At 36.9% G+C, this 15,011-nt stretch overlaps 1 protein-coding gene across 4 annotated transcripts in view; it reads left to right on the top strand.

The window, feature by feature from the left end:
- plekhg5b (pleckstrin homology domain containing, family G (with RhoGef domain) member 5b) overlaps positions 1–15,011 on the top strand; it is a 95,807-nt gene that overhangs the window by 40,328 nt on the left and 40,468 nt on the right. The window contains exon 1 of one of the 4 annotated variants that reach the window (XM_067445652.1): positions 3,731–3,911. The exons of 1 other annotated variant lie outside the window; for it this stretch is intronic. In XM_067445652.1, coding sequence (XP_067301753.1) covers positions 3,870–3,911 — 42 coding nt within the window. In that variant the 5' untranslated portion in view covers positions 3,731–3,869. Of the gene's footprint in view, positions 1–3,730; positions 3,912–5,497; positions 5,632–6,925; positions 7,008–15,011 lie in introns of those variants that run through there. 2 more of the 4 variants (XM_067445654.1, XM_067445653.1) reach the window with 2 other exon arrangements.

Genomic DNA, 15,011 nt, shown 5'->3' with positions numbered 1-15,011 from the left:
TTATTTCAGATTTCTACTACATTAATGACCCAGTTTAAGTACAGATTCATCTTCCCAGCTCTGAAGTACTCCTTTAATCCAATAATAAACACTCTTTTATCCTCCTGGAGCTCCTCCGTGAGACTTGAGACCGGTGTGACATGAAGTTGATGCTCATTAGGACTCATGCCCCCAGCCTTGCTCCGTTCCCATGGCTCTCGTCCCTGCCCTGTTTGCCGCATCATACAATAGTGGTTCGAAGTTAAAGTTGTGAATTGAACTTATGCGCCGAATTGGAATATTGCATAAATCATTTGCAAATAAAGGACCATTTCCATTCCATTTGTTCAAGAAAATAAATTCTTCTGGGAAATTGGTTCAAAATATCTGTAATAATATTGGAAGTGTCTGCGATCAGGGAAGCCTAAGTGGCTCTTTTTATCCTACATCATAAATGACTTTTGCCTTTGAGCACGCATTAATGAAACACTGTCATGTTATCTTGCATTCGGAAGCATGTATTTGTGAACGCAATTTGTTAAGATGCTTCGGCGAGAAAATTAAACCAACTAATCCTCATGGCAGACTTTTGTTTAGGAATTTTAGAATAACTAAAACAACTTTTGTAATGCTGTGCAATGAGACTGATCCGCTGGTTAGTCAGTCCAGTTATCTAATTACATCTAGCCTGACAAGTCAGACCCACATCAAGATGTTTGGTCTGGAAACTCACCATAGACAGGGCTCAGTCCGAGGGGCGGGATAAACGGTTGTCTTTCAAACTCCCTCTGCACGCGATAGGATAGCGGTACACCAACCGGAGCAACGACGGTGAGGCAGAGCTCGCTGACTGATTAAACATTCTCCGTATCCGGTCGGCTAAACTCCGAACACATCTTCCCTTTTTAAGAATGACTTCAGCGCCGCTCTTTGTTCTTTTCTCAGAGGAAAGCTTAACTCCAAGTCTTCCGGAGGCGCGGGCAGAGCTGATTCGAAAGACCGCCGCCGTTCGCCAGTTTCTGTGTTTACTAGAAGACTGTGTTACTAGAAGCACGCAAACGCAACTCGGCCGTCGTCATTATGGCCCCGCCCGCCGACTCTATAGCCTACACGATGTGATTGGGCTGTCCAGATTCTGAGGAATACAGCTCAGATAGGAATTGAGAGTTGCTAGACCACACTTGCGGGCAAATTAAATTTGCTGCCGCTAGGGTGCGTCTAGATTTCTAGGCTAAATTACATCCACTGTTCAGGCAAATTCACATGGGTTTTCTGTTGTTGCCCCCCTTTTTTTTGATATTGTGTATTTATGAGAGTACCGTATTTCCTCAAATAAAAGCCTGTAGTCAATTAAAGGCCGGGCCTCTGATAGTGGCTGGGGGCGTGGTCAGCACGAACAAATAAAGGCCGGTCTCAAATAAAGGCCTGTCTCAAATAAAGGCCTGTCTCAAATAAAGGCCGGGGGAAAATGAGCGGATAATCTCCTAAATGCCGTTAATTTAATGCGAAACCATTCTGATGCCACGCGCCCGATGCGAATCATGCCACTGCGACACACACTAATCCTGGTCTCCTCTATAGTTAACCTAAAAACTTTACTGGGATTGCTTTGTAAATGAAATTGAGAATATAACGGATGCATGTGCCATTTCAAATAGGCTACTGTAGTCTATGAGAGATGCGACGTCTGTGAAAATGCCATGTCAGGCAGGCTACAGATATCGATCTTCACAATGCGTGCGCCTCAATCTGCTCTGACTCCCTGATCAGTGCCCTGACTACTGACAGTCCATTGACTTACCGGTATGTCCTGATCAGTGCCCTGACTACTGAACTAGGGAGCTGATTAAGACGCACCTAATATTAGCCTCTCGTCTCTTTTATATCTTAATGGTGTCTCATCCAAGCCTCGAAGCTCAGCTCCGCGCAGCCCCGTCTTGCCTGTCTCCGCTGCGCGAGCCTCCGCTGACTGCGCGCGCTCCTCCCCAAACGGACGAGGCGTTTATACTCGCCGCGCTCGCCGCTGTGCTATTCTTTGAAACAACAGAGGGCGACTCAGAGTAATTGTTCTATAAACCAACGCGTCGAGAAGAAGTGGGCTAACGTGCACAGGTGATGATATTTATTTTAGTACATTTCACCAAAAACAACACCACAAAAGAATCGTGTAAAACTCAGTAAACCTTGGCTTGATATTATTACTTGTGACATGAGAACAAAATATGCACTAAATTAACGATCTCTTAAATATTTCCTAATTTCACTAAACTTTTAAGTAGTGATTTATTTATTTATTTGCTTAAACCTGGATCTTTATTTTAAAATGGCTTATTTCTGCTTTTGTAGGCTCATTCAGTAAATATAAGCACCTAATGTGCAAACTGGGGGCCGGTGTGATGAGACGTCATGCTCGGCTAGATTCGCCGAGAACTTTCATCTTCGGATGCGGAGCTGCGCGCGGAATTACAAAAAAATGCATATTATTTTGTTGTATGGTGATATTTTTGCAAATGTTTGCAAAATCAATGCTATTCGTCATTGATTGAGTGCCGATTTCTTTTCTTCTTTTTTCTAAATACTGAAATGAGACTTATTAATAGTCAGGAAAATTGTCAATGGTCGAAAAATAACAAGATTTCCTTTTATGCTGGTATTTTATTTTACCTTTTTTCATAAATTCACAAGTTTCTCTTGATAATTGAAGTATAGTAAGTACTTTTCCCCCAGGAATTAGCAAATGTACAAATAAGTGGGTGCAAACTGCAAATATCTGGCTAATCTTTCTATTTCTAACAGTTTGATTCCACATTAACTAATGATCTGTTAAACATTATATCTAAGGGATAATGTACAGCCAGATGGCCATTATCACAAAAGTCCCCCCTACAGGGTGATCAGGGGTCTTGTGAAAGCCCAAAGAGGTTTATTTTGTGATTTGTACATGTGTCCCACTTAATACACAGCTACTTACCAAATAAAATAAAGGCATTAATGGTGTCTGTCAGGAGTTTGTAAGCAGTAATAAAGCACATGAGAGACAGGATGAGCAAACTTCATCCATCTTGTTTACAACACATTGCTTCATTACACAGCACTTCAAAATAGCAGTCGCAATATAATTCATAAAATGGACGTAAAATGCTTGATTGTAATTGTATTATGTGAGAAGAGGGCACCGCTTTTAAAGCAAATAAGGGATAATCATTCACAATACATATGACCCCATAATGCTTGACCAATCAGAATCATGCTTGACCAAAGTACTCGGCATACACTAATTTTAAGTCTTCATACTTTCCTTTGTTTAACTTTTTCCCAGATTGTGATTATCTCTCCTTCTCAAGAATCCATTTAAGTAGTTAATGTGAACTGATTTTCACAGATAAGCATCACCTGAAGATAAGAATCACAAGAGAATAGAAAGAATCAAATTAATATAAAAAAAAAACATAATTCTTGACAAACCCGACGTTTTATGTGAACTGAGTGCGTGGGGATGGAGGCGTTGCAGTAAACATACACTGGGTCCCGCTCTACATAATGTAATGTCAACAAGATTATATCTGATGTCTTCCTCTTCACACATTCTTGAGGCTCTGGCAGTTAAATAGTCCCACAAACACCGCCCGGGGGTCTAAACGGCGTCAGCGTTGAAGGAAATGCCACACGGATATTCTCCTGGGGTAGAGACATTCACCTTGTATAACACACACACACACACACACACACACACACACACACACACACACACACACACACACCAGCTTACGGAGTTATTAGATTGAAAGCACCCCGGTCTAACAAATCCTGCCAGACTGCAGGGGAAGGTGCAGTTTGTGCTGGAGCGAGAATAGAGGACAGCGGTTTGCCGCACAGAAGTCTGGAGCAACATGCACACATGCAAACACTCGTGCGACTCTGACCGAATGCTGGTGAGTGCATCATATGCCAGGGAGACGTTCCATGTAATTATTTGTAAAGATTTTCCTTTTTTAATGACTGGTCATTCATTTTTCTTCATGTCATGCATGATGTATATGTAGACATTGACAGTGCATGAGCGCACAGAAATTTCGGCAGAAAATTGTGGATTTGTTTTTTTGAGTCATGATGAGTAGAGAAAGAGTTTAAACATGTTGGATATGTTCAAGTAGCCCCATACACTTCCCACTTTTCTTGGAAAATTAAACTTGCAGTAGCAAGATATTATGTTTTTCTTTTTTTACTCTGATCTGTACCATGGTATACTGTTGCTGTGAAAAACATGGTATATGATTATGATAGTCATTCAGTAGCCTACCATGGTATTACTATGGTTTTATTTTACATGTACCATAGTTCAACAATGGTCTTCTTAGAATTTCCATGAAGTACCATTTAAAGATTTTTTTTTGTAATGTAAAAATTATATTTAACTTATTTCCCCTTCTGTACTCATTACCAGTTTCATTATTTGAAATAAAATATAATGCAAAACATATATAGTACTTCAGTTAGTGTTTGTTGTATGGCTTTATGAATTTGATATACATAAACGGTTGTATTATAGTAGTTTTTGCATTATTAAATACTCTATTACTCTATTGAGAATTGCAAAAGTAAAACATCTGGGTGCATTATGGTAATAACATTTTTGTGAGAATCTCTTTAATTGTTGTGAATTTCAATGCAAAAAAACCAAAATCTTTATGCTGTTTTTGTAATTATATACAGTACAGGCCAAAAGTTTGGACACAGTACTATTTGTAATGTTTTTAAAAGAAGTTTCTTCTGCTCATCAAGCCTGCATTTATTTGATCAAAAATACAGATTTTTTAAAATTTGTATTGTAATATGTATTATTACAATTTAAAATATTTCGTTTTCAATTTATTATACTTTAAATTATCATTTTATTTCTGTGATGCAAAGCTGAATTTTCAGGATGGTTCCTCCAGTCTTCAGCGTCACATGATCCTTCAGAAATTATTGTCATATTCTGATTTATTATGAGTGTTGGAAACAGTTCTGCTGCCTAAAATATATGTAATGAATAAAAGGTTCAAAATAACTGCATTTATTTAAAATAAAAACATTTTCAAATAATATAAATCTCCTTTACTTTCAATTTTTTTAATCAATTTAACACATCCTTGCTGAATACAATTATTGTTTTATTTTTAAAAAAAAAATGACTGACCCTATATTGTTGTTACCGAAGATTTATATAAATATATATATTATATATATTTATATAAATATAAATAATATATATCATTTTTTTTTCTTCTGTATATTTGATCAAATAAATGCAGGCTTGATGAGCAGAAGAAACTTATTTCAAAAACATTATACAAATAGTAATGTGTCCAAACTTTTGGCCTGTACTGTGTATACACACACACACACACACACACACACACACAAAATTTTGTATCTCTCGCTAAGAGAGAAATCAACTTTGAATGTAGCGTTCTCTCTCCTTTCACATCTCTCTCTCTCTCTCTCTCTCTCTCTCGCTTTCTCTCGCTCTCGCTCTCGCTCTCGTATGTCTATTTCTCCACCTATTCCTCCCCTAAAGCTATGGATAGCAGCGTTGCGTCAGAGAGTGGAGCTTGAGACGGCTCTCTCAGAGCACTTGACAGAGTTTGAGTAGATTGCGCGCAGCTGCTGGTGAGTTTTCCACTTCTGTCTTCGCTACATGTGTCTCTGGTTAGACTGCAGATGTGTAGACATTATGCTTCCTAAGGTTTTTCTTTCTTAAATTTCTATTTTGTCATTTAGGTTATTCATGTGAAATGATTTAACTTTTAGCTGTAATTTCAGAGCATATTTAAGTGAGTCCCGTACACATGATGAACTATGGAAAGTGTTGTTGCTAATTGTGTGTACGCTGGGAAATATTTACGAGATTTTATTTTATTTTAATAATAATCCAAACAAAGAAATACTGTTCGCTAAAGTCCTTCATGGTATATTTTTAAATTTCACATCAGAGATCAGTCTAAAAACTTGCATTTTAATTCATATTCTTGCTTGCTTGTGCGATTAATGGTGGCTGTTTTCCAGGTGTGTGTGTGTGGGTGTGTACATGCCCATTCGGTTTTGCTGATGCTACATGTTGAAACACACATTGAGAGGAATGTTTCTTGGGAAAAAGTGAACTTTCCATTGAAAGTTCTTAAAAGTATAGGAAAGTGTTGTTTAGACACTGTTGAAATATTCTTCACACATTTAAGACCTGATCACTGAAAGCTTTTTTGGGAAACCAAAAATGGTTCTTCTATGTCATCGCTTTGAAAACCCCCTTTTGGAACCTGTATTTCTTTAAGAATGTGGCAAATCTTTCTTGAGCTCTTCCTATTTCGGTTGGGAACCACTTTTTGTTTTTTTCAAATTGAATTAATGAAGATCTTCCTAGTGCAACTTCTAGCTTCATTTAGGGCACTGAAATGTGGAAAACTACTGGTGGAAAGCAATTAGGAGAGTAGAGAACCAAAAGAAGTCTCTCTTGTGCTGGAATAGCCTTTATTTAATGGACACATGACCTTGTGAGCTTGTCCCAGAGTTGCTGAACTCTGCAGGCCTGGCGTGAACTTTGCTTTTCGAGGGAAGTGATTGTGCCGTGGCCTGTAGGTGAACCTCAGGTTTAGTTTGAAAAAGGCTCTCTCAATATTAGTCACTCAAGGAAGTTTTAGTCCTACCATGGTGACCAAATAGGCCTTTCATGTTCTCTGCACGCAAACGTGGAAATCCCATGCCCCTCCACTGATGTTTGTCATCAGCTTCTGTGATTGGGCTGGGCTGCCAGACTGTTTGTGGCTGATTTTTTGTGGTCTGTGTTTGACTCAAACCATGACAAATGGAGAAGTTTGGCTGTTCTTTTGGTTTCACAGGCCTGGCTGTTGAAACTGCAGGTTAATTCTAGAGGATTTCATTTAGCGTGGATGCCAAGGATTAATCTTCTAAAACGAGGGCTGACCGCTGGCAGCAGTGTTTGGATCAGATCAACCAGATCGATTTATTCGAATATGCAGTCGCACTTTACAGTAAGGTTTGATTAGTTAACTATATTAGTTGATATGAATTAACAATGAACAATACCTCTTCAGCATTTATTAATCTGAGTTAATCTCAACCATAATTTTTACGATTAAATGTTCTATTGTTAACAAAGTTAATGCACTGTAAACTAACATAAAAATTTGTATTAACTAACATTAACACTGCCTGAAATGAGTCGTCCGTAATTCGTCTTTCTTCCTGCACAAACCTAAGACAAATGCATAATGCAAGTCTATGGTTTTCATTGTCTGCCCATGAACATCATCTTTGCCCCTCAAACACTGTAGTTGTACATGAGGCCTGGAAGAGTTTGGTTTATGTTGTCGACATGTCGAGAAAACTGAAATGACTTTGCTGCACTTTCAAAGGATGAGGACTCATGCTAGAATTGATACGGTAAAACCGTCGCCTTCATCACTGTCTATATATCACAGAAATTCAGATACGGCAATGTGTGTATCCTTTGACACGTGCTGTAAGCGTTAGACCAGTCACAACAGACTGGGCCATCTGACCAATCAGAGCAGAGTAGAAACACTGAAAGGAGGTTTCGAGAGACCGAATCCTTTAGCAAACACTGAGAGAAAAGGTGATACTGCAATGTAGATTATTAGAAAATTAGTGTTTTTTGACCTTGGATACATATTAACCTATTGTAAAACACATCTAAAACAAAACTAGGAGCCTTTAAAATAGCATAACAGGGGCATCATTTTTTTTTTCTCGAATATTTTACACGAAAATTAAATTTTTGTAATCATTTATTCAGCTTTGTCATTCCAAAAAGCCGTGACTTTCTTCTTTGGAAATATATTTTGGTATTTGTTCGTGAAGTGAATGCTTATTGTGAACAGGGCTAGTCTAACTTCAAAAAGGTCATACAATTCTAAGAAATATTCTAATATGACCGTTTCCTGCTTGCTAAATGGCTTTAGTTTTTTTCTGTGTGTCATAATCTTGAAGTAGCACCTCATTCTTGTGTCCTAAATGGGGTAAATTTAGACCGTGGTCACTGTATTCCGACACATGTATCTGGGCCACTGGTTAGGTGGTGAATGGTGAATGCGTTTTTTCCTCTTAATTGTTCCGGATGTCCACTGACCCAAAGCTGTGACCCATCAGTCACTAGCCTCTTTCTGCATTCTTTTATGACTTCTCGTATTCTGGTCATTTCTTTACTTTGTCTCTTTTAGAGACAAAAATATCCGGTGTTGGAAGACTACTTGCTGCTCTGCACAGCATGCACTGTATCTGAAGCAAATTAAATAAATGTTTCAAACTTTAGCTAGCTCATCGTCACTTTGTATGTTTAATTCACCAGGGTAGTGTCCAGCTATCAACTTAGAGAAAAGTATTACTTTTTTTTTGTGCAAGTCTGAATAAATGATCCTTCATAAATCATTCCATGTTGATTTGTAAAGGAACATTTCTTATTTTTGTACAGTGTTCACTGATGATTAAAGGTTTAGTTCACACAAAAATGAAAATTATTTCATTAATTACTCACCCTCATGTCGTTGGACACCCGTAACACCTTCATTCATCTTTGGAACACAAATGAAGATTGTTTGTTGAAAGCTGACGGCTGAGAAAGGCTTCAGAAAGGCCTCCATTGACATTCAGTATTCTCACACACAAGACCCATAAAGGCACTAAAGACGTCGATACAAAGTCCATCTCACTACAGTGGCTGTACAACAATGTTACAATGCGACGAAAATAGTTATTGTGCGCACACAAATCTAAATAACGACTTTATCCACCAAGTTATGGACGTGAACTCGACGCATGCGCGAGAATGACTCGGCTTCACCGTTCGAATACATGACCCAGAAGAGGAGGAGCGCCGCTATCACGTGAGTTCACATCCGAGACCTACACGGAAGACAATAACTTGCCGGATAAAGTCATTTTGATTTTTTTTGCACACAAAAACTATTTCCGTCGCTTTGTAAAATTATTGTACAGCCACTGTAATGAGATGGACTTTGTATCGATGTCTTTAGTGCCTTTATGGGTCTTGTGAGTGGGAATGTACTGAATGTCAATGGAGGCCTTTCTGAAGCCTTTCTCAGCCGTCAGCTTTCAACAAAAATATCTTCATTTGTGTTCTGAAGACGAACGAAGGTCTTACGGGTGTCCAACGACATGAGGGTGAGTAAATAATGAAATAATTTTCATTTTTGGGTAAACTAACCCTTTAATAGAAGGTTAAAAAGAACAGCAGATCTTATTGACCCTACACTTTTAAACGGTGTAATATACACACTTACCACACTGTAAAAAAATGTGTTGGTTTTTGTTGGTTTAACTTAAAAAAGTAAGTAACCTGGTTGCCTTAAAATGTTGAGTTTATTGAAATTAAAAAACTGAGTTGATACAATGAAGGAAATTTGTTTAATAAATAGAAACTCAAAATATTATTGTATCTGAACCACATAAAAATGTGATAAATCATGAAAATAGCACAATTTGGCATGTTTCACTGCATCATCAGAAATAAAACGCACAATTACCCAATATGCTTACAAAATCTTTTAATAATCTTTTAATAAAGGTTTTCGAATCTCAAAAAATGTTCATTGTATTAACTAAAAAAAAATATTTCAATGAACTCAATTTTAACGCAACCAGGTAAATTTTTTTCTAAATAATTTTTTACAGTGTAGTAGGATTGTATGTGCGTATAGATAATGTATCTATATGTGCTAGAGAGGTTACTATTAGTAAACTTTTTCAAAACTAGCCATATAAAGAGCGCTGATTCCCTGTGAATGTGTTTTAGGTTGTTCTGGATGCCGTGGGATCACTTTCCCTTTCATGGAAATTCTGGAAAAGTTAGCATGATTGGTAGTTTGTTTTGGAGGTATAAGAGATTTATGTGAGAAGGTTTGGAGTGGATAAAATTATTATTTTATGATTAAAAAAAACAAGTGGTAAAACCATATGGACTCAAAGTTTGTTCAAAAGAATTGCAATAATGTGGCTTTCTGTTTTTAGCCTGTGTTTAAGAAAACTCAAAGAAAACGAAGCGTGGTGAACCAAGCTAATATAACACCGCCTTGGTTTGCGTAAATGCCTTTTTATTTTTTAATCTATCTTCTTTTAATGTGTACTTTATGGGCCAGACACTTGTTTTGGAGTCGACGGCTGTGGCGAGTATGGCAGCTCTCCGTTCAGAGGGGTCTGGTACTGAACACGGACGCGAACTGCAACAGCTCTGATTTCACTTCCTTCATTGGTCGTTCTCTCTGTACACGCACAGAACCAAAGAAGTCAAAAGCTGTTTGGCTGTGGCTTCAGTTGCGCAATTGCTCATTCACGTAATTACTTAACCGCACCATGTGTCTGGGTGTAGTTTGCAAACTAAAGAACTTATAACATTCACTAAGAAAATGCAGTGCTATTATCCATGCTTATATTTTATATAGATTGTGCTATGGTTCATATGGTTTTTACATGTTAGAATTTGTCTATTACTTTTATTTGATCCTTTTAAATCATAATATTGTCCTTATGGCACACATTTTCATGATTGTTTTTATGAAAATAAATTTGGCTATGTTCACACCCAGCTCTTAGATTTTGAATGACTTCCTCATAAGATATTATATAAATGGGAAAACATAACTCTTACTCCCTCTAAATGGTTAGATTAGTGTAGTTAACTCTGTTCTGGAAGGGTGTTTGACTGTTTGTCTTAGTAAGTGTAGCTTGACAGATAACTGTATTTGGGTTGAACTCAAGAGGGATATGAATCAGAGTTTAATGAGTCTGAATGTATGTTTTGGTCTGTTGTGTTTAAGCGGCAACGTGTCAATGTTTATAGACGTCACAAGCGTCAGACGGGACATTCACAGTTGCGTGACTTTTAATCAAGACGTTTAAGGCTGTTTAGTGATTCAGACTGTTTTCTCACACTAATAACACCATGATGCTGTTAGGGTTGGGCTGATTTTAAGCCTATTTTTTAATCATCAGATTTTGTGTGTTTTAGAATCGTTCTATTTATGAGTTAGTGTGTTTATTAAAAGTGAAAAACATAACTAAAAGTGCTGGATTATTCCACAGAACTCGGAGAACAAAACAGTGTAGTCTAGTTTACTTCAGTTTCCAAATTTTTTTTTTTTAAGTTAAGAAATGTATTTTTATTTTTTGCTCTGAACTTATATATATATTCCTGAAAACAGTGTTATTTTAGTATCATTGAGATACTGTTCAAGTTTTAAATAAAGTTTTGAAGTTTTTTTTATTTTTATATTCTGTTTTAATTCTAACATTTAACTAATTTTTGTTGGTTTAACTTAAAAAAGTAAGTAACCTGGTTGCCTTAAAATGTTGAGTTTATTGAAATTAAAAAACTGAGTTGATACAATGAAGGAAATTTGTTTAATAAATAGAAACTCAAAATATTATTGTATCTGAACCACATAAAAATGTGATAAATCATGAAAATAGCACAATTTGGCATGTTTCACTGCATCATCAAAAATAAAACGCAAAATTACCCAATATGCTTACAAAATCTTTTAATAATCTTTTAATAAAGGTTTTCAAATCTCAAAAAATGTTCATTGTATTAACTAAAAAAAAATATTTCAATGAACTCAAAATTTTAACGCAACCAGGTAAATTTTTTTCTAAATAATTTTTTTTACAGTGTAGTAGGATTGTATGTGCGTATAGATAATGTATCTATATGTGCTAGAGAGGTTACTATTAGTGTACTTTTTCAAAACTAGCCATATAAAGAGGGCTGATTCCCCGTGAATGTGTTTTAGGTTGTTCTGTATGCCGTGGGATCACTTTCCCTTTCATGGAAATTCTGGAAAAGTTAGCATGATTGGTAGTTTGTTTTGGAGGTATAAGAGATTTACGTGAGAAGGTTTGGAGTGGATAAAATTATTATTTTATGATTAAAAAAAACAAGTGGTAAAACCATATGGATTCAAAGTTTGTTCAAAAGAATTGCAATAATTTTAAGGATGATGATTGTATGTATATAGAAAAGTAAGCGTGTCCTTACGTGTGGTGTATGAGGTTAAAATGATGGCAGATGTGAAATGTTTCATAATTTATTGCATTGCAACGATGATTCAGTGATTTAGTTAGAATCTGAAGCTGTTGTCAGTAAGTTTTAGGTCTTGTTTGCCCTTTTTGTAACGGACTCAAACTCGTGCCTCCCACGTGAGCACCACAACTCGATGATGTGTCAGCCATGGCATGATCCAGTTTCACATTTCATATGGTCAGGGTGAGAAAACTGTGGGAAGAGCATTTTGTTTGGGTGTGAACTTTATTCACCAATATTAGAACGCTTATGCATATCAGCTGATTTCAGGTAGTAGACGCACACATCATATGATAGTGTGAAGCGTTTGCATGCCTATGCAATGTATGTGAAGCACAGGTGTACTTTTACGAATTTTGCCCTGCAAGCTTTATTTGATGTTGCTCAATTTTGTAATGTCCCTTTTTTTCAGTGTCAGCATATCCTGTTACCAGTTTAGAGTTCCTAATAGTTGAACAAGCTTGAAATCGAGCTGTTCTTTGAAAATGTATTTAGCTTTTCTTGAAAATGTGACTTGTTGTTATAGTTTTGAGGTAAAAGGAGGAATACTCCTTAAAGTTCACTTTTAAAAGATACTATATGCATTTGAAATGTACTGTCTTTAGCTTTCAGAACAACGGAACAAAAATATTGACGAATTTTCTTGCACTGCAAAAAATTGTGCAATTAAAAGCTCTCTGGAATGAGCGTCCCTCACCTTCAATCTAGAAGCCTGTAGCCAAGTCATCTTTGTTTAATATATGGCAAACTCATTGTGCACCAGCAGATGTAAAAAAAAAACACAACTTGTAAAATAGGGCTGTGCAATATATCGAAATGATCGAAATATCGCAAATGTACATATCACAATATGCATATTGCAACCGCACGCAATATCTGAATGATTTTATTAAGCTACTTCAACATTGTGAAAAGTGTAAATGTTAGGTTGACACACAGCAGAGAATAGACTGGGCACACGACTGTTACTTATGTGACTTGCTTGATGTTAAAAAGAGTTATTAAATGCAATAACTTGTGAAAAACAACTCCTTGCAATCTCGCGCTGTCTGACACACACACCGAAACATTTATGTTAAAATTATATTATCAGATTTGTGACAAATTTATGCTAAAACACTGCTGGTCACTTTCAGAAGTTGTAGCGATGCTTTTTTCCCCCCCAGAGAGAATGTGAAACACATAAATGGTGTCATTCTCAGTTTTTAAATATATAAAAAAATATATAATTTAAATAGATTTTACACACTTATCGTATCGCATATTGAATATCGCATTATTTAACAAGATATTGCATATTTCGCATTTTTATTCAATATCTCAAAGCCCTACTGTAAAACATGTCGGTGCAGTATAATTGTAAAAAGTGTGATTTATCATAATTTTTATTACGCTATGTTGATACTAGACAGAATATGATGTATAATATTAGTATTTGCCATTTTTCAGTCTTTACAGTTATTTTTCTCTCGCACGTAATTTAATTTGCCCTTCCAAATGGTGAGGGCAAATTTCTCGTGCAGCTTTCCATGAAAGGAGAGATTAAATGCTGACATGATTATCTGTGCGAGAAAAAGGGATGAAAATGTACATTATGTAAGACCAAGCGAGCTGTGCATTTGGAGGGAACAGGTGCTCAGTTTTGTAGCAGACGGTTTAATCCTGCACTAAAGGGCACTGCACATTACATTTGACCTGAAACTCTTCACACTGTCTGCGCATCATCTTTTTCACCAGATATGTTCAGGAAAACATGCTTGCCACATGTAGACCACATGACCTGTTCACCACGGGTCCCCTTCACTCCAGGTCTTCTTTGCAGATCGATGCTGATGAAATATATTAAAAAAAAACAAGCCTGATTAATTTTATTTATTTTTTCATTAATGAAAAGCTTTTTGCAAATCAAGGCTTAATTGCTTGAAAGATTGAGGAGGAAATGAGGGCATGAAATTATTAAAGCCCACATAACGTCATAATCCTCAGATGAATGGGCTCTGATAAATGAGGGTGGTGGCTGCTATCGTTTCATCTGTCGTAATGAGGAGTGAAACAGTTTTTTTTTTTTTGAGCCCTGCTATTTTGAGCTTTTTGTTAAAGGTACACTGTTTACAAAAACAAATCTGCATGCATTTTATGAAAGAACATTGTTTTGGTTATGCATCGACTGTGGATGATTATGACCCTTTACAATAGACAATAAACTTTGTTAGAGAGCTACATTTGGCTAAATGTATCTGTTCAATAAAATACCTGGCTCACCTATTGAGGCTACATTCACACTGAGAGACTTAGTGCTCTATTCCGATTTATTGCTCAGATATTTATTTTTTTGAAGCTGTTCACATTGTTTTTTAAAATGTGGCCAATACATTTTATACAAGCCCTCATGTTCTGCTTGTATACAAAGCTGTCGCAGTAATGCTTGAGTTCTGACACATCACTGTCCTTCACTGACTACCTTTCGCAACTCTATTGATAACATTGGGTATGTGAAATCTTTGAAGCGATTCCCATAAGAGCAGAATTGACAAATGTAAAAATCTCATAAATTCTGTTAAAGGTGCACTATGCAACTTTCTGTCCACTGGAGGGCGCCTATTCAAAACTTAGTTTGATGACGCAAAGTGTGAGCGCAGCATCTTGGGACATGTGGTCTTCACCTCACAGCCGGTGGAAAATAGGACTCGAGCAGAAATCATGTTCATGGATGTGGTTATTAACATTACTGTAGTGTAAAGCAGAGCAGGGCAGTGTTGTGGAGCTGAGCACGGCCGCTGGAGCAATTGTTAAACAAATACCCGCCTCGCGAGCACCGGGACTTTTATTATGACGGGACGGGACTCAGTCGCCGGGCGCCTGCACTGATCCGCTTTTCCGGTTATGATTATGAGGTAATGAAGCTCTGTTTATTATA

This window comes from Pseudorasbora parva, chromosome 6 (assembly GCF_024679245.1).
Source record: "Pseudorasbora parva isolate DD20220531a chromosome 6, ASM2467924v1, whole genome shotgun sequence".
Taxonomy (NCBI): Eukaryota; Metazoa; Chordata; class Actinopteri; order Cypriniformes; family Gobionidae; genus Pseudorasbora; species Pseudorasbora parva.
The sequence above is the reverse complement of the archived record's forward strand: the minus strand, read 5'-3'. Positions and strand labels throughout refer to the sequence as shown.